This window comes from Jaculus jaculus, chromosome 5 (assembly GCF_020740685.1).
Source record: "Jaculus jaculus isolate mJacJac1 chromosome 5, mJacJac1.mat.Y.cur, whole genome shotgun sequence".
Taxonomy (NCBI): Eukaryota; Metazoa; Chordata; class Mammalia; order Rodentia; family Dipodidae; genus Jaculus; species Jaculus jaculus.
This window is the reverse complement of record NC_059106.1, coordinates 2,076,027-2,102,139: the sequence shown is the minus strand read 5'-3', so window position 1 is coordinate 2,102,139 and position 26,113 is coordinate 2,076,027. Positions and strand designations below refer to the sequence as shown.

At 49.2% G+C, this 26,113-nt stretch overlaps 1 protein-coding gene across 1 annotated transcript in view; it reads right to left on the bottom strand.

Annotated features, from left to right (window-relative positions):
• Positions 1 to 2,997: 2,997 nt before the first annotated feature.
• The window catches only part of Lct (lactase), a 64,439-nt gene continuing 41,323 nt past the window's right edge, over positions 2,998 to 26,113 (bottom strand). The window contains exons 10-17 of the mRNA XM_004668155.2: positions 22,913 to 23,203; positions 21,207 to 21,405; positions 16,333 to 16,535; positions 12,466 to 12,575; positions 7,849 to 7,983; positions 6,148 to 6,371; positions 4,273 to 4,506; positions 2,998 to 3,218 (exon numbers count right to left, since the gene is read on the bottom strand). Of these exons, the coding sequence (XP_004668212.2) occupies positions 2,998 to 3,218; positions 4,273 to 4,506; positions 6,148 to 6,371; positions 7,849 to 7,983; positions 12,466 to 12,575; positions 16,333 to 16,535; positions 21,207 to 21,405; positions 22,913 to 23,203 (1,617 nt within the window). The remainder of the gene's footprint in view (positions 3,219 to 4,272; positions 4,507 to 6,147; positions 6,372 to 7,848; positions 7,984 to 12,465; positions 12,576 to 16,332; positions 16,536 to 21,206; positions 21,406 to 22,912; positions 23,204 to 26,113) is intronic.

Below are 26,113 nucleotides of genomic sequence, written 5' to 3'. Positions count from 1 at the left end.
ATCAGTTTTCCAGCACAGATAATCTTTGAGGATTTTACTCTGACATGGTCTCAGCACATCCATTATAATGGATAAAGACCATATCTTGGTCTGCCCCACCACTGCTCTGGTGTGCGTTGTCAATGGCTGACACACAGGAACAGCTATGTTGTCAGTGGTGTCTCTGGAAAGTGCTGGCCAAGACAGACGTGGTCATTGGCCCTAAGACACAGCACAGATGATGCAATTCGTGTAATGTGGTCATTCACAGCCGGGGACCTTCACTAGTGGGGGAAGGATCTTCCTGAGGACTTTAGAAAGTGGTTTAGATGAAACCATTTTATTTGAGCCAAGACTTGAAGGCAGCTTCAGAAAGACTTTCCAGGCGAAAGGGAGCATGGGATGGCCAAGGCTCTACTTGCTGTTCAGTAAAAGAGGCTAGGAAATGGGCTAGACAAGACAGGGTCAGGTCACATGGGCTGCTGCTCAGAGCCTTAGAATCTCATCTGAAAGTCAGGTGTGGTTTCATCTCCTATAATTCCAGCTCTGGGGTAGAGACAGGCAGAATCTTGGGGCTGGCTGGCTAGCCAGTCAAACCTAGTTAACAGCTTACAAGTATTAAGAGACTGTCTTAAAAAGGTGAATGGAAAAAAAATTAATAAACAAAAAAAATTTAGAAGGGCTGGAGAGATGGCTTAGTGGTTAAGTGCTTGCCTGTGAAGCCTAAGGACCCCAGTTCAAGGCTGGATTCCTCAGGACCCACATAAGCCAGATGCAGAAGGTGGTACATGCATCTGGAGTCGTTTGTGGTGGCTGGAGGCCCTGATGCACCCATTCTCTCTCTCTTTGCCTCTTTCTCTCTCTGTCTGTCACCCTCAAATAAATAAATATATTAACAAAAAAAAAAAATGAATTGTGGGCTAGAGAGATGGATCAGCAGTCAAGTGTGCTTCTTGTGACAAGGGCCTGGGGAGGGGGTGGTGGGCCTTAAATCTCCTGAGTTTGAAACTCCAGATCCCATGTTAACAGCTGAGTATGGTCACATATGTCTATAACCCCAGTCCCCAAAGGGGAGCATAAACTAGAAAATCATGGGCTCATGAGAGGGGATATTGTTTATAATCATTGAAGTTGTTAATAAAAAAACTTAAATTAAAAAAAATGGAGGGCTGGAGAGATGGCGTAGCGGTTAAGCGCTTGCCTGTGATGTCTAAGGACCCCGATTCGAGGCTCGGTTCCCCAGGTCCCACGTTAGCCAGATGCACAAGGGGGCGCACGCGTCTGGAGTTCGTTTGCAGAGGCTGGAAGCCCTGGCGCGCCCATTCTCTCTCTCTCCCTCTATCTGTCTTTCTCTCTGTGTCTGTCGCTCTCAAATAAATAAATAAAAATAAATAAAAAAAAAAATGGAGGGACGGGTATATTATTGCCGGGCGTGGTCGCGCACGCCTTTAATCCTAGCACTCAGGAGGCAGAGGTAAGTGGATTGCTGTGAGTTCAAGGCCACCCTGAGACTACATAGTGAATTCCAGGTCAGCTTTGTCTAGAGCAAGACCCTACCTCAAAAAAAAAAAAAATGGGGGGAGGGCAATTGAGCAGGACACCTAATGTTTGGCTCTGGTCCACTGTAGACAAGCACATGGGGACATTGCAAGGTTACATACACATGTATACAGTACATTACACACACATACACACAAGCCAAAAGAAAAAGTGGTGTCTGAAAAACAACTCCCAAGATTAGCCATGCATAATGGCACAGACCTTTAACCCCAGCACTTGGAAGGTTGATGCAGGAGGTTTGGTGTGAGTTCGAGGCCAGCCTGAGACTACATAGTAAATGCCAGATCAGCAAAACCCTACCTCAAAAACAAACAAAAAAGCCAGGTGTGGTAGCACACACCTTTAATCTTAGCATTTGGGAGGCAGAGGTAGGAGGATCGCCATGAGTTCAATGCCACCCTGAGACTACATAGTGAATTCCAGGTCAGCTTGGGCTAGAGGGAAGCCCTACTTTGAAAAACAAAAAAGAGGGCTGGAGGGATGGCTTAGTGGTTAAGGTGTTTGCCTGCAAAGCTAAAGAACCCAGGTTCAATTCCCCAGGACCCATGTTAGCCAGATGCACAAAGGGGCACATGCATCTGCAGTTCATCTGCAGTTGCTGGAGGCCCTGGAGCACCCATTCTCTCTCTCTTTCCCTCTTTCTCTGTCAAATAAATAAATAAAAATAAAAATATTTAAGAAAAGAAAAAGAGAGAGAGAGGGAGATGGGCTGGAGAGATGGCTTAGTGGTTAAGGTGTTTGCCTGCAAAGCCAAAGGACTCAGGTTCACTTCTCCAGGGCCCACATAAGCCAGATGCACAGGTTGCACATGCATCTGGGGTTTGTTTGCGATGGCCGAAGGCCCTGGCACTCCCATTCTCTCCATCTGTCTCTTTGAGAGAGAGAGAGAGAGAATGGAGAGAGAGAGAATGGAGAGAATAGTGGATCAAGGGCCATCTCTTTCTGCATGTTTTGGTGTCTGCTGCAAGGAGCACAAGAAACAGAGAGCCGTGGTTGGGGCTAGAAGTGACTTGTGTGACCTTCTAACTTCTGCTGAACCTGCTTTCTCAGGAGAAGCAGCCACAGGACATACAGACACAGAACTGCTTTTATTTTCTGAGAAGTGGGTGTGAGGCCAGGCGAAAGCCTGAAGAGAGGGCGTAATGATATTGCAGTTCACATACACCCTGGAGCTGACTTCTTACAAGAAATAGCCTGTGGTTTTAGGGTTCTTCAAACACAAACAGACCCATTGTGTTCACTTAAGAGGTCACAGAACCACTGGATCAGTTCATTAGCTGCACGTTTCCACAAGAGCCCAGCGGAACTCCCCATTCCTACAGACACTGTCATCTCAATCAAGAATTCCAGTCTCCTTGGACAGTACAGAAGAGCTTGATGAAGAACTCTGAACACAGAAGAGCTCAGCACCAGCAAAGCAGGAGACAACTCTGCACAACTTTAGTAGGTGGTGGTTCATCAGAAGGAAGAAATGGGGCTCAGTTCCTGTTGGGTTGGTTGTGAGCCCCCTTGCTTGGAGAGCCTGCAGTACTTGTACAACAGAAGTGCCAGGCCACAGGCTCCCAGCAACACGAGGGAGAAGAGGATGTACAGTGCCATCTGTGCCTCTGTGGTGCCCAGCATCAGCCCCAGGAAGGGCACCTCCTCCTGTCTGTCAGGGCTGGTGGTGGGTTTAGCATCTAGGAGAGAAGAACGGGGTGTTCAGACTCTAGCAAGGAGAATTTTCAGATCACTGGGGCCTAGCCAGGCCCCTGCTGGACCCTTATACTCCAGAGGTCATGCCACATTCCCCACCTGCAGCCCAGGGCACAGCAGGCCCCTGGCTGCGAGGAGTACAAGCCTCTGACTAGCTTAAGCAGTTTTAAAAATTTATTTATTTTATTATTATTATTATTTTGTTTTTTTTAAGGTAGGATTTCACTCTAGCTCAGGCTGACCTGGAATTCACTCTGTAATCTCAGGGTGGCCTCGAACTCATGGTGACCCTCCTACCTCTGCCTCCTAAGTGCTTGGATTAAAGGCGTGAAACACCACGCCCGGCTTAAAAAAATTGTTTATTTGCAAGCAGAGAGATACAGTGTCTGGGAGTAACACTAGCCGTAAGTATTCTTTCTTTCTGCTCACAAGTGTTTGAAGTACTTAAAGAAACTAACTTTCTGGGCCAGAAGAGATGGTTTAGTGGTTGAGGCACTTGCCTGCAAAGCCAAAGGACCCAGGTTTGATTCCCTAGTACCCAGATGCACAAGGTGGTACATGCATCTGTAGTTCATTTGCAGTGCCTAGCAGCCCTGGTGCACCCATCTCTCTCTCTCTTTCTTTCTCTCTCTTTCTCTCTCTATTTCTCTTTAAATAATAAATAAAAGCCAGGCATAGTGGCGCACGCCTTTAATCCCAGCACTTGGGAAGCAGAGGTAGGAGGATCACCATGAGTTCAAGGCCACCCTGAGACTCCATAGTGAATTCCAGGTCAGCCTGGGCTACAGTGAGACCCTACCTCGAAAACCCAAAATTAATAATAATAATAATAATAACAATAATAAATACATTATATATATATATATATATATATATATATATATATATATATATATGGAAGCAACTAAGTTTCTGCTAAATGAATGAAGAGGAGGGGAAAATAGGAAGAATGTAATAAACTAGGAAAATGGATTGAAGGAGCTCCTCCCTCTCATGCTTGAGCCTTCCTTATTAGTCCCTCTCAGAGTCATTTCTCACCTTCAGGTTGCTGGAGACAAGGGTGAGGTCCTTGTGCTGGGTCAGGAAAGCCATTGCACCGGACCACCGAGGCGTAGAATTTGGCCGATGCTTTGGGGATCCTTGGCAGAGAGGGGTCACTGCGGTTCACGAAATGCACACCAAACCTCTCTGCATAGCCTGTGGCCCATTCGAAGTTGTCCATTACACTCCATACTGTGTATCCGCGCAGGTCCACCTTATCTTCCTGCACAGCTGCTCAAACAAGAGGCTGGGTATGAATGCCCATCTCTCAGATGCCTCTGCCAGGCTTCCCATAGTTCTCCCACTGTCCCACCCTGCAGAGTTAGGTGGGCTTGGACTCAGACTCTGAGAAAGCTGCCCGCGTTCTCTCCCTTCCTATGTAGGTCCTCTGAGTGGCACTGCAGGGCCACCAGCATCTTGCTTTGGCACACCCCTATCTGGGTGTGTGGCACCCATCTTCAATTCCAGCTCTCAGGAGGTAGAGGTAGGAGAATGGCTGTGAGTTCGAGGCCACTCTGAGACTACATAGTGAATTCCAGGTCAGCTTGAGCTAGAGTGAGACCCTACCTTGAAAACTCAAAAAAAGAAAGAAAGAAAAGAAAGGCTTAGCCCTGAGTGGATCATGGGAGGTCTGAGTTAGGACCTTAGAATTGTGATGTGCCTCCATACAGAGAAGCAGTAGCTGGAGTAAGGTCTCCCAAACATGCCCCTCACTAGGGTTGAGACCAGAGGCTCACAATTGTACCTCAGAATCAAAAGGCCCTAGAGCCTGCCACCCTTGCCTCAAGAGGATGCTACTGCACAGAGATGTGAGCCTTCAGGGAGAACTGAAGAGAGCAGAGGACTGAGGCCAAAAGCAGGCCAGTGGGTCTGCTTGCCAAGAGCAGATCTAGGACAATCCCCAGAGCCCAGTCCCAAGCAAAGGCTTCACTCCTCATCCCTCCCAGAGCAAAAACCTTTTTGTTGTTGTTGTTGGTTTTTCGAGGTAGGGTCTTCACTTTAGCCCAGGCTGACCTGGAATTCACTCAGTCTCAGAGTGGCCTCAAACTCACAGTGATCCTCCTACCTCTGCCTCCTGAGTGCTGGAATTAAAGGCGTGCCCCACCACACATGGCAAAAAAAACCTTTGCTTGCTTGCTTTTGGAGTGTGTATATGTGTGTGTGTATGTGTGTGCACTTGTGCACAGATGTGTATGCCCCAGGCACAGGTGTAAGGAGGCCAGAGGAGGTCATCAAGGTTCAACCTTACTTTCCCGAGCCAGGGCCTCTCACGAAACCTGGAGCTCATGAGTTTTTCACTCTGATTTGTTTGAGGCAGTCTCACTTTACCCCAAGCTGGGCTTGAACTCGAACTCACAGAGCTCCTCCTACCTCATCTTCCCAAATGCAGGGAATAAAGGTATGAGCCACCACACCTGACTACACTTGGTTAGGCTAGAAGCACCAGCGATCCTCCTGTCTCTGCCCTCCTCAGCTCTAGAGTTACAGGAATGCATGGCCATGCCTGGCTTTTTCTTTCTCTTTTTTTCTTTTTTTTCGAGGTAGGGTCTCACTTTAGCCCAGGCTGACCTGGAATTCACTATGTAATCTCAGTGTGGCCTCAAACTCACAGGGATCCTCCTACCTCTGCCTCCCAAATGCTGGGATTAAAGGCGTGGGCCACCACGCCCGGCATGCCTGGTTTTTTATGTGGGTGCTGGGGATCAAAATTGTGCTGCAGGGGCTCTTCCCCACTGAGCCATCTCCCCAGCCCCAGCCTTGTCTTTTGTTACTTCACTGCCCGGATGCCAGGTTACCCTCCCACAGACATTGAAAGTTTCTAACAATAAGAGGGCACTGTTGGGGGCTGGGTTGGGTTGGGTAGGCTGTCACCTTTGAGGGCCTCATTGATGTAACTGCGGAGATAGTAGATCCTGTCAGTGTCATTGAGCTCTGGGTCCCCTCTCCTGGACACTCCGTTCTCTGTGACATAAATTGTAGGATTGTTGTACTCTTCCTTCAGCCAGTTCAAAATCCTCCTAAAGCCAAAAGGTGTCATCTTCAGCCAGAAGGAGCCAGAGGTCGGCCAGGAGCGGTCTGCAATGGAGGCGACGCCCCTGCAGTTCAAAGCCAAAGTGAGGACTCCTTTTGCTAGCCCCAACAGGGTCTTTACATGAAATGGGATTTATAGTACTTTAAGTTTACTTAATTTTATTTTTATTTATTGATTTCAGAGAGAGTGAGAGAAAGAAGCAGACAGAGAGAGAGAGGAGGCGGGGAGAGAATGGGCACACCAGAGCCTCTAGCCACTGCAAATTAACTCCAAATGTACGCACCACCATGTGGATTATGGGGAAATTGTTTTTTTAATTTTTTATTGGCGGGGGGAGAGAATTGGCATGCCAGGGCCTCTAGCCACTGTAATAGAACTCCAGATGCAAGTGTCATCTTCTGCACATGTGCGACCTTATGTGCTTGCATCACATTGTGCATCTAGCTTACATGGGACCTGGAGAGTTGAACATGAGTCCTTAGGCTTTGCAGACAAGCACCTTAACTGCTAAGCCATTTCTCCAGCCTAATTTTGGGGAAGTGAATCTGGACCCTTAGGCTTTGCAGACAAGCATCTTAATCACTAAGCCATCTCTCCAGCTCCAATATTTTTATTTTTTAAATATTTTATTTTATTTATTTATTAGAGAGACCTTTAATCCCAGCACTTGGGAGGCAGAGGTAGGAGTATTACTGTGAGTTCGAGGTCACCCTGAGACTACATAGTGAATTCCAGGTCAGCCTGGGCTAGAGTGAGACCCTATCTAAAAAAAGAGAGAGAGAAAGAGAGAGAGAGAGAGAGAGAGAAAGAATGGGCTGCCAGGGCCTGTAGCAAGTGCAAATGAACTCCAGATGCATGTGTCACCTTGTGCATCTGGCTTATGTGGGTACTATGGAATTGAACCTGGATCCTTAGGCTTTGCATCTTAACAACTGAGCCATCTCTCTAGCCCATAGTTTTGTTGTTGTTTTTCTGTTTTTTTGAGGTTGGGTCTTGCACTAGCTCAGGGTGACCTGGAATTCACTATGTAGTCTCAGGGTGGCCTCAAACTCATAGAGATCCTCCTACCTCTACCTCCCAAGTACTGGGATTAATGGCAGGTACCACCATGCCAGGCTGAAGTTTTGAAAGTTTTATACATAGTATTACAGAGCTTACGAGAAGGGAAGAAGGCAGAGCTCCTGCAAGACAGGCGAGGTCCTGAGTGGGTCTTCCCAGCCTTAGGCTTTTAGACTCATGCTAACCCCACAGGAACTGAATTGCTTCAGAATCTCCTCTGCTCATTCTGGCTGCCACATGCAGTGCTGACTGAGCTTGGTTCAGTGCTTAACATCCATGCTTTGAGCTCCCCACCAGGGCAGCGGCCTAGGCTTGCTCATGGAGCCTAACCTGCCACAGGGTCCCATTCACAGTGATGTGCCGCACAGATGTTCACAGTTGGGTGTGCCCCAGCTCTTGTCATCCAATGAAATGCAAGTGCTGTCTGCAGAGAATGAGCCCCAGTCTCATGTCTTGCTCATGCCACAGGCTGGCTGCCCTACCTGTCTGCATCGAAGGAGGAGATGATGGGGGGGTAGTTGAGGTTGTAGGCCAGGACCGTGGTGTAATGATTGAACCCAAAGAAGTCATAGGTGCCGCTGATGCTTCGCTTCTCGTCCTCTGTAAACTCAGGAAGCCTGAGTGGAGAAAGCCAAGAAGAGAGAGAAATTGTCAGGAAGAATCAGGCTTTGAGGAGAGAATATCACAGGCTGGGAGCACTTGGACCCCAGGAGCTTGGCTGTGGCTAAAGCCGCAGCTGGGCCAGTGGTGCTGGCAGAGCCTCTGCAGCTGTCCCGTTAGCTGTGAAGAGCTGCCCAAACACACATCACCTTTCACAAACCTCCCCTCACACAACACCATCTTATATATTTCCAGACATTGTCTATTTGAGCTTTTCCACTCTGATTTATTTATTTATTTGAGAGAGATAAAGAGGCAGATAGAGAGAGAAAATGAGCACACCAGGGCCTCTAGGTACTGCAAATGAACTCCAGATGCATGGGCCACCTTGTGTATCTGGCTTTACGTGGGCATTAGAGAATTGAACCTGGGTCCTTTGGCTTTGCTGGCAAGCACCTTAACCACTAAGCCATCCCTCCAGCCCTGAACTTTGTTTTCTTAACATGTAGATGTGGGATATGTGTGTATGTGTGCATATGTGCACACATGCCATGCCAAGCATGTAGAGGTCAGGGGATGGCCTCATGGGGTCAGCCCTATACTTCCAGCTTAAGACAGAACTCTCTCTCTCTTTCTTTTTAACCTCTGGGAAGGCCAGACTCACTAGCCTGAGAGCTCTGGGGTTCTCCTGACTCCAAATCCCATTGCACTGGCATTACATGCTCCACTTTGTATCCAGTTTTATGTGGGTGCTGGAGATCCAAATTCCAGTAGGCAGGCTGTGGAGCAAGCACCTTTAATCACTGAGTCGTGTCTCTAACCCCAGATGGTATGTGTGAAGAGACATTTCTGTAAACCTTGACTGACATGGCTGATGGTTAATCTTGATTGTCAACTTGATAGGCTCTAGGATCACCACGGAGGTAAGTTTCTGGACATATCTTTGAGGGAGTTTCTACATTAGGTTAATCAAGGTGGAAGACCCACCTTAAATGTGAGTGGCATCATTCTACAGGACTGAATAAAAGGAAAACCATGAGCTGTGCACCAGCATTCATGGTTCTTTGCTTCCTGACTGGATGCAGTGTGACCAGCCACTGCATGTTCTGTCATGATATGGATGGCATCCCCTTGAACTATAAGCTGAGGCTCTGCTTGGCTCTGACCCTCCCTCCTGTGTGCTTCCTTCCCTGCGACAGGTTCACCCTCCCTCCCCTTAGCTACAGAAGCTGGGGAAGCGAGGATGTAAGAGTTGGAGGGCGGGAGGAACAGGAATGCTTGGAGCACTGTGTTCTGGACCTAGTATGGCTGTTAGACTCATGAACTCACAACAGCTGTGGTTTCATGCACAAGATTGGGCCCATCAGCATTCCATAATGGATGGGGTTAGGGCTCATGAGACCCCACTCTTGCCAGAAGAGCTGCTGGCAGTTAATGCTTGCTGGGGGTGGGGGTCACAGCCACTGGCGAGCTGCCCATGCTCCAGCAAATAAGATCCACGCATGCTCACGCAACCAACCTGGCTTCTCTTTCTCACAGGAAGACGAGGATCAACTTGAGTGGGAGGGGATAAGAGAATAATCAGGGGTGACCAAAACATATTATATACATGTATAAAGTTACTAAAAATGAAATAAATATAGTGTTTATACTAAAATAAAAATAATAATAAATGAGCCAGGCGTGGTGGCGCATGCCCGTAATCCCAGCACTCAGGAGGCAGAGGTAGGAGGATCGCCCTGAGTTCGAGGCCACACTGAGCATACAGAGTGAATTCCAGGTCAGCCTGGGCTAGAGTGAGACCCTACCTCGAAAAACAAAACAAAAATAAATAAATAAATAAAAATTTAAAAAATGAGCCGGGGGCTGGAGAGATGGCTTAGCCATTAAGGCGCTTGCCTGCAAAGCCAAAGGACCTCGGTTCGATTCCCCAGGACCTATGTAAGCCAGATGCACAACGTGGCACATACATGCATTTGGAGTTCGTTTGCAGTGGCTGGAAGCCCTGGCGCTCTCGCTCTCTCTCTCTCTCTCTCTCTCTCTCTCTCTCTCTCTCTCTATCTATCTATCTCTCTCTCCCTCTTTCATGCTCTTAAACAAATTAAGAAATTATTTAAAAAAAAATAAAAAAGAGCCAGGAGTGGTGGCACACACCTTTAATCCCAGCACTCAAGGGCAGAGGTAGCAGGATCACTGTGAGTTGGAGGCCACCATGAGACTACATAGTGAATTTCAGGTCAGCCTGAACTACAGTGAGACTCTACCTTGAGAAAGCAAACCAAACTAAACCAACCAAACAAACAAAAAGCAAAACAAAACAAACAACAAAAAACGAAATTGGGAAACAACTCCTAAGGGTTTTGTCTGAACCACTGACCTATCAGCACTTGGGCTCTGACCTGGATGCCCAGTTGCTGCAAAGTTGTGTGGAAGACTGGAATGCCCACTTGCTTTTTGGGCACCAGACATATGATCATAGTCTGCCCAGCAGGACCTTCCTCAAGCAGCCAGAGCATGCTGTGAGGTGAACGGGAGTTTTAAATTCTCAAATACGGGCATCATGAAGTTTGGGGAAAACACTTGAAGGCTGTGTTAGCAAGTCATACCTATGGAATTCTTTTTCTTTCCTTCCTTCCTTCTTTCTTTCCTTTTTTTTTTTTTTTTTTTTTTTTGAGGTAGGTCTTACTCTAGCCCAGGCTGACCTGTAATTTACTATATAGTCTCAGGGTGGCCTCGAACTCATGGCAATCCTCTGCCTCCTGAGTTCTGGGATTAAAGGTGTGTGCCACTACACTGGGTACCTATGGGATTCTTTTCACTTTCCCATGCTTATGGTCACATGAGCTAGCTTAGCACATGTGTCTCCTGTTACCATAACACCAGGGACGCTCACTTTGCTTCCTGCTATGCCCCACACCTCTATTACCACTTGCATGACTCTTAAACCCGGACTACAGGCCCTGGAGACAGATGGCTTCATTTCAAACCCCAGTTCTATAACTTCAGTAGTTGGCTGTTCTTGCCCTAATTACTCACTCAACTTTAGGAATAAAAGTATTAATGGGTAGAGGGGCAAATATAAAGAAAATACATTATATGTAAGTATTAAAAGTGGGCTGGGGAGATGGCTAAGTGGTTAAAAGGCACTTGCTTGTAAAGCCTGCTGACCTGAGTTCAATTCCCAAGCACTCATGTAAAGCCAGATGAAAATTGTTACACACATATATGCATACACAAATAAATAATTTTACAAATAATAATATGCATCTCAGCCGGGCATGGTGGCGCACGCCTTTAATCCCAGCACTCGGGAGGCAGAGGTAGGAGGATTGCCATCAGTTCAAGGCCACCCTGAGATGACAGTTAATTCCAGGTCAGCCTGGACCAGAGTGAGACCCTACCTCGAAAAACCAAAATAAAATAATAATAATATGCATCTCTTTCTCCATATATATATATATATATATATATATATATATATAGTGCAGATAGAGAGAAAGAGAGAGAGAGAGAGAATGGGCACATCAGGGCTTCCAGCCATTGCAAATGAACTCCAGACACATATCCCACCTTATGAATCTGATCTACGTGGGTACTGGGGAATCAAACCTGGGTCCTTAAGCTTAGCAGGCAAACAAATTAACCACTAAGCCATCTCTCCAGCCCTGCTCTTGTTTGTTTGTTTCAAAGTAGGGTCTCACTCTAGCCAAGGCTGAGCTGGAATTCACTTTGTAGTTCCAGGCACACCTCAAACTCATGACAGTCCTCCTTCTTCTGCCTCCCAAGGGCTGGGATTAAAGGCGTGCACTACCATATCTGGCTTCTTGTTTTTCTTTTGAATCTCATATTCATGCTTTTTCTTTCTTGCTCTCTTTCTTTCTCTCTCTCTTTCTTTCTTCCTTCCTTCCTTCCTCTCTCTCTCTCTCTCTCTCTCTCTCTCTCCTCTTTCTTTATGTAGGGTCTTACTCTAGCCCAGGCTAACCTAGAATTCACTATGTAGTCTCACGGTGGCCTTGAACTCATGTTGATCCTCCTACCTCGGCCTCCCAAGTGCTGACATTAAAGATACGCGCCACCACAGACAGAAACTTCCCTTGAATACTACTCATTCTACTGGTTCTTTTCCTCTAGAGACCCCTGACTAACGCTGTGATCCTCCTGCTTCTGCCATGTACTTCTAGGATTACAGATGTGAGCCATCATGCCCCACTCCCCACTCACATTCACTCTTAGGGTGATGAGCTGGGGAGTCTGTTTTTGGAGTGACATAGCAGGGTTGCTTAGAAGTGAGTGCCTTTGGGACAGGTTCCCTGGTTCTCCTGAAATATGACAACAAGGTAGCAACTGTGTTTTGTCACACATGTCACAGTGCCATACACTGAGCTAAAGGCTTTACTATACCTTCAGGTGTGAGCTTCCCAGCAAACACAGAAGCTGTGACACAGAACCCTGTCAGAAACATGCATAACACCCATGCTCTCACCGCTGTGGGATCTTACCGAGACTTGCTGAGGCCTGCAGCCAGGCTCCTGTCATGGATTCGAGTCTTCATCACTTCAGGGTAATCTCCATTCTTGAATATAGGATGTGCAAACCAGCCTCCCATAAACTGTGGGGTGGGGGACAGGACAGTCAGCCTCAGTGTCACAGACAGGTTTACCAAGAGACAGCAGCATCCTTGCTCAGAAGTGTGTCCTCAGAACCTTCCCACCCACTTTGGCTCGCTCTGCCTGCAGCTGTCTTTCAACCTGCCTGTGATGCTCAGCCACAGCGCAGTGCTTAGAGCAGGACACACTCCCAGTGATTACTGCTCAGGGAAAGGGCTGAAGGACTGCAGGCCCTGGCACTCCACAAATGCTTCTGCCACCAGTAGGAGGGTGTGACAGAAGAGAGCAGACACTTCCAAGCCTGAGTCACTTTCTCACCACAAAGCAACAGACCTCATGTTTTGGTTTGTCCTCATCCCAGTGCCTGAGGGCCAAGCAAGAACTCCTGAGGAGGACTAAAGAGCTTAGTAGTTAAGGCATTTGCCTGCAAAGCTAAAGGACCTCGGTTCAATTCCCCAGGACCCATGTAAACCAGATGCACAAGGTGGCACGTGCATCTGGAGTTCGTTTGCAGTGGCTGCAAGCCCTTGTGCACCCATTCTCTCTCTCTCTCTTGCTCTTTCTCTGCCTCTTTCCTTTTCTCAAATAAATAATAAAACAAAAATAAAATCTTTTAAAATTAAAAAAAAAAAAAAAGCTCCTGAAGAGAGGTGGGTACAAGGCTTTCCAGTTGCCCAGGTTGTCTTGTGAACTTTAGGTTCAAAGCTTTAGAGAGGGAAATTATTCAACCTGTTTTTGGAGGAGAGAGGGTCCTGGGTACCCAAGACCCAGGGTCTAATACATCTAAGCATGGCTCTGCCACTGAGCTACATCCCAAGAAAACCAATTTCTTTAGTGAGGTCTAGGCCATCCATACTGTTTGTTAGGAGGACACATGGCACCCAAACATATACTCCTAGGGTCTGGAGAGGCCTTCTTGGTCTCTTCAGATCACCTGCCCCATGCTGGCTGAGGCAGCAGACTTCTACACTATTAGTGAGGGTGCTGGAAATGCACACCTCCAGTGGAAGAGACTTAAGTGCACTCTGTGGTCCAAGAGCACCTTTAGCTGGGCCTAGTGGTCCAAGCCTGGAATCCCAGCACTTGGGAGACAAAGGCAAGAAGATCAGTTCAGGGTTAGTCTCAGCTACATAGTGAGATCAAGTCCAGCCTGGCTACTGGAGACCCTGTCTCAAAAATCCAAAAGCAGGGCTGGATGTGGTGACACATGCCTTTAATCCCAGCACTTGGGAGACAGAGGTAGGAGGATTACCATGAGTTTGAGGCCATCCTGAGACTACATAGTGAATTCCAGGTCAGCATGAGCTAGAGCGAGACCCTACCTTGGGAAAAAAAAATATCCAAAAGTAGGACTGGAGAAATGGCTTAGTGGTTAGAATGCTTGCCTACAAAGCCAAAGGGCCCAGGTTTGATTTCCCAGGACCCAAGTGATCCAGATGCACAAGGGGACACATGTATCTGGAGTTTGCAGTGGCTGGAGGCTCCGGCTAGCTCATTCTCTCTCTCTTTCTCTCTCTCTCTCCCTCCCTCTTTCTCTCTCCCTCAAATAAATAAATAGAATAGAATATATATCCAAAAGCAGACTAGAAAGATGGCTTAGTGGCTAAGGTGCTTTGCCTATGAAGCAAAAGAACCCAGGTTCAATTTCCCAGTACTCATAGAAACCAGATGCACAAGGTGGCACATGTATCTGGAGTTCATTTGCAGAGGCTAGAGGCTCTGGTTCACCAATTAATTCTCTTTCACATTCAAATAAATAAGTATAAATAAAAAAATTAAAAATCCAAAACCAAGCCAGGCATGTTGGTTTATGATTTTAATCCCAGCATTTAGGAGGCAGAGGTAGGAGGACCACTGTGAGTCCAAGATTAGCTTGGGCTAGAGGGAGAGCTTGCCTCAAAACAAACAAAATTCCCTAAATCAAACAAGTTTCATCTTTACGTGGAAGTGGTTCTAATAGGAGATGGATCTATCTATTATTCAGTCACTCTCCATCCATCATCTATCTGCCTATTATTGGTCTATTTATCATCTGTTGATCTATCAGCTACTACACAGCCATCTATCATCTCTTTCTCTCTCTATCAACTATCTATCTATCTAGCCATCCATCATCAATCCATCCATCTATCTTAGTCTTGGGCTGAAAGTGCACACATCCCCATTTATCTATTAGCTAATAAGACAATTCATGATGTTTCAATTTCAGGGGAACAGTTCTTGCTCTGACATCAGGTCTGAGTCTGAAATGAAAGGTGCTAACTCAGACACCTTTATGAAGCTCTCTGTGAAGAGTCAGAAGACCTCCTCCTTGGAGTCAGAATGCCACAGTCTCTAGACTCCTGACAGAACTAAAGTGGGCACAATCCAAAGGATGAAGGCCTTTCCTTTTCTTGCTGACACCAAGATGGGGGACGGGTCATCATCCCGGCAGAGGCATGAGCAGGACTGGCGGTGGGGGCTGAACCTCCAGTGAGGGCCATTCTCCCCATCTCTGTAGAGGTCCAGATTGAATGGGTTTTTCATGTTGGTATCTGCTATGGCTGCTAACCCGGGCTAAAATCCACAACCATAATACACGTGAAATTAGCAGCTGAGGGGCACTAACTAGTCTCACAGAGTCGAAAGCCTTCAATTCAAGGAATTCTTGGATAGGAGCAAATACAATAAAATGGTCACACCCAAAGGGGACCACACATAGCCTGGGTCTGTAGTTACTGTGGTCAAACTAGACAGATGGAAGAGTCAGGAGCTCTTTCTCTGAGCTGGCCTCACATCAATGTTATATCCTGTGAAGATTGCATGCACAAGCATTTTCTTTTGTTGTTGTTGTTTAACAAGGTAGGGTCTCACATTGGCCCAGGCTGACCTGGAACTCACAGCAATCCTCCTTCCTCTGTTTCGCAAGTGCTGGGATTAAAGGTGTAAGCCATCATTCCTGGCTAACATTTTTTAAAACTTTATTTATTTATTTTTATTTATGTGCAAGCAGAGAGAGATAAGAGAGACAGACAGAGAGAATGGGTGCACCAGGGCCTCCAGGCTCTGCAAATGAACTCCAAATGCATGCGCCCCTATGTGCATTTGGCTGTATGTGAGCCCAAGTCATCAAGCTCTGTGGCAAGCTCCTTAACTGCCAAACCTTCTCTCCAGGCCACATTTTTTTTTTTAGAGGTAGGGTCTCACTCTAGCCTAGGCTGACCTGGAATTCACTATGGAGTCTCAGGTGGCCTCAAACTCATGGCAATCCTCCTAACCCTGCCTCCCGAGTGCTGGAATTAAAGGCGTGTGTCACCATGCCCGGTCCACATGTTTTCTTTTTTGAGACAGGGTTTCATGTAGCCCAGGCTGGCCTGGAGCTCACTATGTAGCTGAGGAGGACCTTGAACTTCTGATCCTCTTGCCTCCACCTCCTGAGTGTTGGGATCACAGCTGTGCACCACACACCCAGTTGATGCGGCGCTGGGACCCACCCTAGAGCTTCATGCTAGAGCAACGCTTCGTCGACACAGCCACGTCCTCACCCTGTACAACTTAAAACCCAGCCCCTGCTAGCTTCTTTTTGTCCCAGCAAGCTTCTGATATGAGCAGGACACCGCTAGTTCAAAGGTGAAACCTCAAGTGCAGAAAAGTTAGACCCTTTCTCAGGCTTCACAGAATGAAGTGAAAGCAAATCTCCAATTCTCAGCCGACCTGTTTCTACTCAGCCACTACAAGAGGGAGGACAGTCAAGAGCAACAGTGACCAGAAGACACAGACCTGCACGTATCTCCTGGCCGCCTCCACGTCCTCCTGGTTGGTGGGGTCCCTGGGCTCTGCCCAGTCACTGTTGATGGTGATGGAAATCACACCTCCCTGACTGGCACGGTACTTGTCGTTATAGAGATGCCAGGCCTTGGCATGAGCCTTTATTAGGTTGTGGCCAGCAGTGTAGGGTGCACTGCCAGGCCTAAAGGAGATTCCTGGAAGCACAGAGAGGAATGTCAAGAGAGAGCATTGCTCTGCATGCAGATGACCCCTGTGTTTGAGGAAAAGGTTTTGGTGTTAGGAGGCTGACAAATCAGATCCTGGATCTCTGTCTTTCTAGATGGCAGAGTAGGTCTGCCTTTTATGGCAAAGAGTGCATGCAAGAAGGAGTTAAATTGTGTAGATCAAGCAGCCAGCAGCACTGTGGGCCAAAAAAAAGTCAGAAATCAACGTTGGCTTTAGAGCTCCTCCTGCAAAAGCATGGTCTGAAGGTGGATGTGGTGGCGCACGCCTTTAATACCAGCACTAGAGAGGCAGAGGTAGGAGGATCACTGTGGGTTCGAGGCCGCCCTGGGACTCCACGGTAAATTCTATGTACACCTGGGCCAGAGTGAGACTCTACCTTGAAAATAAATAGAAAAAAAGGAAGGAAGGAAGGAAGGAAGGAAGGAAGGAAGGAAGGAAGGAAGGAAGGAAGGAAGGAAGGAAGCAAGCAAGCAAGCAGGCAAATAGAAGGATGGTCTGGGGGTAGAGAGATGGCTTCATGGTACAGCGGTTGCTGCGCAAGTGTGAGGGCCTGAGTTGGGATCTTTAGCACAGAAGCTGAGCATGGTGGCTGTGCCTGTGATCCCAGTGCAGGGGGAAGGCAGACAGGAGGACCCTGGGGCATGTGCCTGTGATCCCAGTGCAGTGGGGAAGGCAGACAGGAGGACCCTGGGGCATGTGCCTGTGATCCCAGTGCAGTGGGGAAGGCAGACAGGAGGACCCTGGGGCAGGTGCCTGTGATCCCAGTGCAGTGGGGAAGGCAGACAGGAGGATCCTGGGGCATGTGCCTGTGATCCCAGTGCAGGGGGAAGGCAGACAGGAGGACCCTGGGGCATGTGCCTGTGATCCCAGTGCAGGGGGAAGGCAGACAGGAGGACCCTGGGGCTTGTGCCTGTGATCCCAGTGCAGGGGGAAGGCAGACAGGAGGACCTTGGGGCATGTGTCTGTGGTCCCAGTGCAGGGGGAAGGGAAGACAGGAGGACCCTGGGGCATGTGCCTGTGGTCCCAGTGCAGGGGGAAGGCAGACAGGAGGACCCTGGGCCATGTGCCTGTGATCCCAGTGCAGGGGGAAGGCAGACAGGAGGACCCTGGGGCATGTGCCTGTGATCCCAGTGCAGGGGGAAGCAGACAGGAGGACCCTGGGGCTTGTGCCTGTGATCCCAGTGCAGGGGGAAGGCAGACAGGAGGAACCTGGGGCATGTGCCTGTGATCCCAGTGCAGGGGGAAGGCAGACAGGAGGACACTGGGGCTTGTGCCTGTGATCCCAGTGCAGGGGGAAGGCAGACAGGAGGACCCTGGGGCATGTGCCTCTGATCCCAGTGCAGGGGGAAGCAGACAGGAGGACCCTGGGGCATGTGCCTCTGATCCCAGTGCAGGGGGAAGCAGACAGGAGGACCCTGGGGCATGTGCCTGTGATCCCAGTGCAGGGGGAAGGCAGACAGGAGGACCCTGGGGCATGTGTCTGTGGTTCCAGTGCAGGGGGAAGGCAGACAGGAGGACCCTGGGGCATGTGCCTGTGATCCCAGTGCAGGGGGAAGGCAGACAGGAGGACCCTGGGGCTTGTGCCTGTGATCCCAGTGCAGGGGAAAGACAGACAGGAGGACCCTGGGGCATGTGCCTGTGATCCCAGTGCAGGGGGAAGGCAGACAGGAGGACCCTGGGGCATGTGCCTGTGATCCCAGTGCAGGGGGAAGGCAGACAGGAGGACCCTGGGGCTTGTGCCTGTGATCCCAGTGCAGGGGGAAGGCAGACAGGAGGACCCTGGGGCTTGTGCCTGTGATCCCAGTGCAGGGGGACGGCAGACAGGAGGACCCTGGGGCATGTGCCTGTGATCCCAGTGCAGTGGGGAAGGCAGACAGGAGGACCCTGGGGCATGTGCCTCTGATCCCAGTGCAGGGGGAAGGCAGACAGGAGGACCCTGGGGCATGTGCCTGTGATCCCAGTGCAGGGGGAAGGCAGACAGGAGGACCCTGGGGCTTGTGCCTGTGATCCCAGTGCAGGGGAAAGGCAGACAGGAGGACCCTGGGGCATGTGCCTGTGATCCCAGTGCAGTGGGGATGGCAGACAGGAGGACCCTGGGGCATGTGCCTGTGATCCCAGTGCAGTGGGGAAGGCAGACAGGAGGACCCTGGGGCATGTGCCTGTGATCCCAGTGCAGGGGGAAGGCAGACAGGAGGACCCTGGGGCTTGTGCCTGTGATCCCAGTGCAGGGGAAAGGCAGACAGGAGGACCCTGGGGCATGTGCCTGTGATCCCAGTGCAGTGGGGAAGGCAGACAGGAGGACCCTGGGGCATGTGCCTGTGATCCCAGTGCAGTGGGGAAGGCAGACAGGAGGACCCTGGGGCATGTGCCTGTGATCCCAGTGCAGGGGGAAGGCAGACAGGAGGACCCTGGCGCATGTGCCTGTGATCCCAGTGCAGTGGGGAAGGCAGACAGGAGGACCCTGGGGCATGTGCCTCTGATCCCAGTGCAGGGGGAAGGCAGACAGGAGGACCCTGGGGCATGTGCCTGTGATCCCAGTGCAGGGGGAAGGCAGACAGGAGGACCCTGGGGCTTGTGCCTGTGATCCCAGTGCAGGGGGAAGGCAGACAGGAGGACCCTGGGGCATGTGTCTGTGGTCCCAGTGCAGGGGGAAGGGCAGACAGGAGGACCCTGGGGCATGTGCCTGTGATCCCAGTGCAGGGGGAAGGGCAGACAGGAGGACCCTGGGGCATGTGCCTGTGATCCCAGTGCAGGGGAAAGGCAGACAGGAGGACCCTGGGGCATGTGCCTGTGATCCCAGTGCAGTGGGGAAGGCAGACAGGAGGACCCTGGGGCATGTGCCTGTGATCCCAGTGCAGTGGGGAAGGCAGACAGGAGGACCCTGTGGCATGTGCCTGTGATCCCAGTGCAGGGGGAAGGCAGACAGGAGGACCCTGGGGCATGTGCCTCTGATCCCAGTGCAGGGGGAAGGCAGACAGGAGGACCCTGGGGCATGTGCCTGTGATCCCAGTGCAGGGGGAAGGCAGACAGGAGGACCCTGGGGCTTGTGCCTGTGATCCCAGTGCAGGGGGAAGGCAGACAGGAGGACCCTGCGGCATCTGTCTGTGGTCCCAGTGCAGGGGGAAGGGCAGACAGGATGACCCTGGGGCATGTGCCTGTGATCCCAGTGCAGGGGGAAGGCAGACAGGAGGACCCTGGGCCATGTGCCTGTGATCCCAGTGCAGGGGGAAGGCAGACAGGAGGACCCTGGGGCTTGTTGGCTAGCTCATTTAACCACATCACAAGCTCCAGATTCAGTGATACACCCTGTTACAAAAAATAGGGTAGAAAGCCATTGAAAACCTTGGGCTTCCACATGCATGTGCATATATGTGTACCTGCACACATATGAACATGCATACACACACACACACACACACATGCATGCGTGGCATGGATCATGTCTCCATCAGAACATCCACCATGTTGTAGCCTTGGTAGCTGGTATCCTGGAGCACTGGGTGTGGGAAGGGGGCTCTGTGGAAATCAGGGTTGGATAAGATAGCAAATGCTGGGTTGGGAGACACTGCTCCAATCAAAGCACTGAGAACCATGGGAGACGCACTGTCGGCAGCAGAGGTGCCTCTTCCTGCGCTCTCAGGGGACCCACAGATGAGCATAACTTTTCCTCATGCACTGAGAACCAGAGGAAATGGAGACTGGCTCAGAGGGACAGATTCACAATCCATTATTCAAAGCCTGATGGTTAGCTATGTTTTGAAATGAAACATCTTACAGAAGGATTAAGGACCTGGTCAGCCTGAGCTACAGCAAGACCCTACCTTGAACAATGAAACGAAACGAAACAAAATGAAACAAAACGAAACAAAACAAGACAGCATAGCTGGGCGTGGTGGCGCACGCCTTTAACCCCAGCACTGGGGAGGCAGAGGTAGGAGGATTGCTGTGAGTTTGAGGCCGCCCTGAGAATACAGTGAATTCCAGGTCAGCCTGGGCTAGACTGAGACCCTACCTCGAAAAGCAAAACAAAACAACAACAAAAAAAGACAGCATACGTGAGGCACCTCTGGCCTCCACATACATGTGCACATACATGCATATGTACACTCATGCATGTACACACATCACACACACAAAGGCAAGCAATGAGTGGCACCTAATGTCTACTGTGCAAGACTCCAGCGGTCGAGGACCACAGTAGAACTCAGGAATGCTCACTCGGAGGGCCACCAGACCCCCAACGCCCATGCTGCTTCAAGTCAGGTTTTGCTGTTACTAGCTGGGTTCAGATCATCCCAATCAGCTGTTGAATTCTTGTAGGATTTAGGAATTCTGAGAAACTGACTGTATACCCTAATCAATTGTCCTTTCCCACATCCCTAATCTTAGAGACTGTCCCATTAAGGCAGGTCAGAGTCACAGACTAAAGGAGTGCAGTCATCTTGAGGGGCTGAGATGTAAAATGGCATTTAGCAAAATCATCAGGAGGACCTCTGGGCCCTGAGCAGCAGGTGAGATTTCCAACGCAATGCACAGGGCTTCACAGGCCACCCCTCCCCATGCCACCTAAATTTCATGTCTTCAAGGTGCTAAGTTTGCCATGCTCTAAAGAACTAGCAAATCCAGCCTGGGATCTTTACCTGGAGCTGACACCCCAGAGCCGTAACCATGGGCGGCAATGATAAAGGGCTCATTGATTGTGATCCAGAACTTGACCTTGTCCCCCAGCCTCTGGAAGAGCACTTCTGCGTACTCTGTGAAGCGCTGCACAATGGTCTCATTCTCCCATCCGCCAATGTCCTGGAGTGCCTGGGGCAGGTCCCAGTGGTACATTGTCACCTGTGGGAAAGCCACATTGTGTTTTCCATTGGGAACCACTGACAAGAGATGTGAAAGCATAAGTATCTGAGAGGATAATAAATAAAAATTTAAAATTTAAAAAGCCGGGTGTGGTGGTGCACGCCTTCAATCCCAGCACTTTGAGAGGCAGAAGTACGAGGATGTGCATTCAAGGCCACCTTGAGACTGCATAGTGAATTCCAGGTCAGTTTGGGCTAAAGCAAGACTCTACCCCAAAAAGAAAAGAAAAAAATTAAATATCTGAGGGGGCCATTATGAGACAAAAAGACTCAGAAAGTTTTTCTGTGGTGGTGGGCTAAGTTTTCTCTCTAGGGAAGATTGTGGGGAAAAATCTTTCAAGATTTAATTCTGAGCTGGGTGTGGTGGCACACGCCTTCAATCCCAGCACTTGGGAGGCAGAGGTAGGAGGATCACCATGAGTGCAAGGCCACCCTGAGACTACATAGTGAATCCAGGTTAGCCTGGGCTAGAGTGAGACCCTAACTCCAAAAACCAACAGAAAAAACAAGATTAATTCTGTATCATGCGAGTCTGTATGAACTCGAAAATTTAAGGTTTTTTAAAATTAAGTTTTTTAAATTTTTTGTTTATTTTTATTTATTTATTTGAGAGGGACAGACATAGAAAGAAAGAGGGAGATAGAGAGAGTGGGTGCACCAGGGCCTCCAGCCACTGCAAACGAACTCCAGACGTGTACACCCCCTTGTGCAACTGGCTATCGTGGGTCCTGGGGAATTGAGCCTTGAACCAGGGTCCTCGGGTTTCACAGGCAAGCGCTTAACTGCTAAGCCATCTCTCCAGCCCTAAATTAAGTTTTAAAAGGAACATTTTGGAGGCTGCAGAGGTAGGTCGTTTGGTAGAATGCTGGCATAGCATTCACAAAGATTTGGTTTCTAATCCCAGCACCACATAAACCAGGCATGATGGTGCACATCTGTAATCCTAGGAAGTGGAGGTTGGTGGATCAGAAGTTTAAGGTCATCCTCAGCTACACAGGAGTTCAAGGCCAACCTGAGCTACATGAACTATACTTCAAAAATCAATAAATTAATTAAGTAAGGGGCTGGGAAGATGGCTCAGTGGATAAAGTGCTTGCCATGCAAGTTTAGAGACCTGTGTTTAGATCCTTAGTACCCACGTAAATTGCAAGCTGTGGTGATGTGTGCCCAAAATCCCAGCACGGAGGAGGCAGAGACAGGGCGATCTCCAGGGCTTGCTGGCTCCCTGCCAGCTGAACCAGTGAGTTCTGGGTTCAGAGAGAGGCTCTGTCTCAAAAAGTGAGGTGGAGAGCAATTGATGACACATGGTATTGACCTCTGGCCTCTATGTATACACATGCACATGCACAAACATGAATGTACGCAGGTTCATACAGCACACACACATGAAATAAGTAAATAAATAAAAACAATTAAATGGCATTTTGTTTGCATAACAAACGTGCTCCCTTAGCCCCGTTGCCTGCTCAGGCCAGGCGCACCCTTACCTGGGGTGTGATGCGGGAAGCCAGCAGCGCGTCCACCAACCGCACGTAGTAGCTCAAGCCTGCTTCACTGATGTGCTTGGTGGTTCCATCGGGGAGGACACGAGGCCAAGAGATGGAAAAGCGATAGTGGGACACGGCTAAGTTCTGCAGGGCTGCCACATCCTCGGTGATCTTGTGATAACTATCGCAGGCCACATCTCCAGTGTCATCATTCCCAACCCTCAGTGGCGTGTGGGCAAAGGTGTCCCAGATACTAAGTCCTTTGCCGTCTTCTCTCCATGCGCCTTCAACCTCAACATGACAAGATGTGGTCCAAGTCATTGGTCAAGCATTCATAAAGTGTCTTTCTGTGCTGAGCAACCCCCAAGGCAGGACATTTGTCACCAAAGGGGGAGCCCTCCCCATTTCTGAAGTTCTACTGCACACATCGGTGCCATCACACTGCACTGTGCAACTGTGTGCTGACTTCCCACACAGCCATGCAACCAGGGATCATGGCTTCACCTGTGTGTCCCACCAACTAACGCAGGCAGCGGGGCTTGGAGTATGATGGGTGCTCATTAGGTCTTGTTTTGTTTTGGGGTGTGTGTGTGTCAGGGTGCACATGTGCCATAGCTTTGTATGCAGCTCAAAGGGCAGCCTCAGGGTGTTGGTCCTTAACTTCCAACTTTGTTTGAGACAGGCTGTCTCTCAATTTTTTTTTCAAGGTAGAGGCTCACTGTAACCCAGGCTGACCTGGAACTCATGGTGATCCTCCTGCCTCTGCGTCCCGAGTGCTGGGATTAAAGGTGGGCGCCGCCACGCCTGGCTCTCTTTCAATTTTTGCTCCTAGGAATATCTGACTAGCTGACTCAACAGCCTTTGGGTATTTCCTGCCTCTACCTCCCCTTGCCATAGGCACATCAGGGTAACTGACGCATGCGCAATTTGCACCAGGAATATTCCTGTCTCTACTTCCCTAACATTGGGAATACAGGCACGTGCTTCCACACCTGGCATTTTATGTTGATATTGGGAATCAAACTCCGGTCCTCTTGCTTGTGAGGCAAGCACATGACAGACTGAGACATATGCCCAGCCCCTCACTAAAAGTTTTTTTTTTAATTTTTTTTTAAATTTATTTATTTATTTATTTGAGAGTGACAGACACAGAGAGAAAGACAGATAGAGAGAGAGAGAGAGAGAGAAGATGGGCGCGCCAGGGCTTCCAGCCTCTGCAAACAAACTCCAGACGCGTGCGCCCCCTTGTGCATCTGGCTAACGTGGGACCTGGGGAACCGAGCCTCGAACCGGGGTCCTTAGGCTTCACAGGCAAGCGCTTAACCGCTAAGCCATCTCTCCAGCCCCCTCACTAAAAGTTTTAAAAAGAAAAATTTCACACCTCCTGCCACCTCTAACCATAGCCAAACCACAAAGGTGCAGGCTACAAAGGCAGAATTTCTAGTGAGTACACTGTTTCTGTACCTCCTCTGTTCCCCCCCAAAGCCCCTGGGAAATGCTGATCTACAATCAGCTAGGTTGATACATACATTGTCTGAAATTTACTTCAAAATATTTCACTAAATATGGCATGGTCTTACGTGACTGGTTGCAGCTAAGGTGGTATGAGTGTTCTAACCATGGGCATGTATTCAGTGCCACCACGGGAGAGGCAGTCGATCTAGCATGAATACCATGGTGATAGCCATGGGGGTGGTATGGAGGCTGGCAGCTTAGGTGATGCAGGGGGACTGAACAATAGGAGACTATATGAAAGATGTTAGAAGCTACATGTCTCAGCACTGGAAAAAGGACATACAAACATGGCAATGAAAAGGCTAGCATTAACCTTGTGGAGCTGGATTGATAATGGACATATCAGGGAGAAATACATAACTATGTGCATGGGTACATCGGTGTGTTTTCTAGTTCTACCCACTGAGAGGGCTCAGAAGGTGTCACACCCTCAGAACAGCAGGTGTATACATCGTCCAGGCTGAAGTTTCTGCTCTGTTTTGTTTTCTCAGTTTTTCAAGGTCTGGTCTCACTCTGGCCCAGGCTGACCTGGATTCACTATGTAGTCTAGAGTGGCCTTGACTCATGGTGGTCCTCTTACCTCTGCCTTCTGAGTGCTGGGATTAAAGGTGTGCACCACCATGCCTCAGGCTGTGGTTTCTAAATGCCATTTACTGTGAAACCAGAGCCAGGGCTCATTAAGAAAATGCCTGGAGAGGGAAAAGGTACAAGATGGGCCAGAACCATCCTGTTGTACCAGAAAGAATTATGGGAAATTGGCAGGAGAATCAGGAGTTCAAGGTCATCCTCAGTTATGTAGCAAGTGTGATGCCAGGGTCAGCCTGAGCTACATGATACCCTGTCCCATTAAAAAAAAAAGAAAGAAAAGGGGAGGGGGGAGAGAAGGAGGAGGCTAAACAGGAGGAGAATAGGAGATGCCAATCAGGCAGGGTTGAGAAACTCTGCCCAAGGGCAGATGCCATTTGCCTGAATTGTAAGAGGACCCAGTCTCTGACATCTTGGCATTTGCTTCATGTAGACCTTGATGTCAGATGCTATGTGATCTGCAACCTCGGGCCTCCTTGAAGTGACTAACCAGACATAAATAGTTAACTAACACATAGCTAGTGTCTGTCTATCTATGGTAGACTTGGATCTGGCTCTTTATCATTTGATGATGTGTTCATCTGGGGGTAGCTACCTCTTGCCTACCTCAGAAATTTTCAGCAACAGTGAACAAGTGACCATCTTAAAAAAAAAAAACAAAAAAAAACAGAAAACAGCTGGGTATGATGGTGCATGCTTTGAATCCCAGCACTAAGGAGGCGGAGGTAGGATTGCCCTGAGTTCAAGACCACTCTGAGACTATATAGTCAAATCAGCCTGAGCTACAGTGAGACCCTACCTCAAAAACCCAAACAAACAAATAAAAAACCATAATATAAGCACACTCAGAGCCAAGTCAGTTATAACCTGGCCCTGCCCAGGTACCACTGAGCCCCACTCCTGGATCAGATCAGAGATGAATGAAGGTGGAACATGGGGGCAGGAGCCCGGCATCCATCATGAACTGCCCAGCCAACAAGGTGTATTCGTGGTTGCTCACTTCTCTCTCCCTCTCATAGTGCTAGATATCAAACCTCCAGGGCCTTAGGCTAGGGGTATGCCCATAGCACTGAGCCATAACCTCCAGCCCATTCATTCATT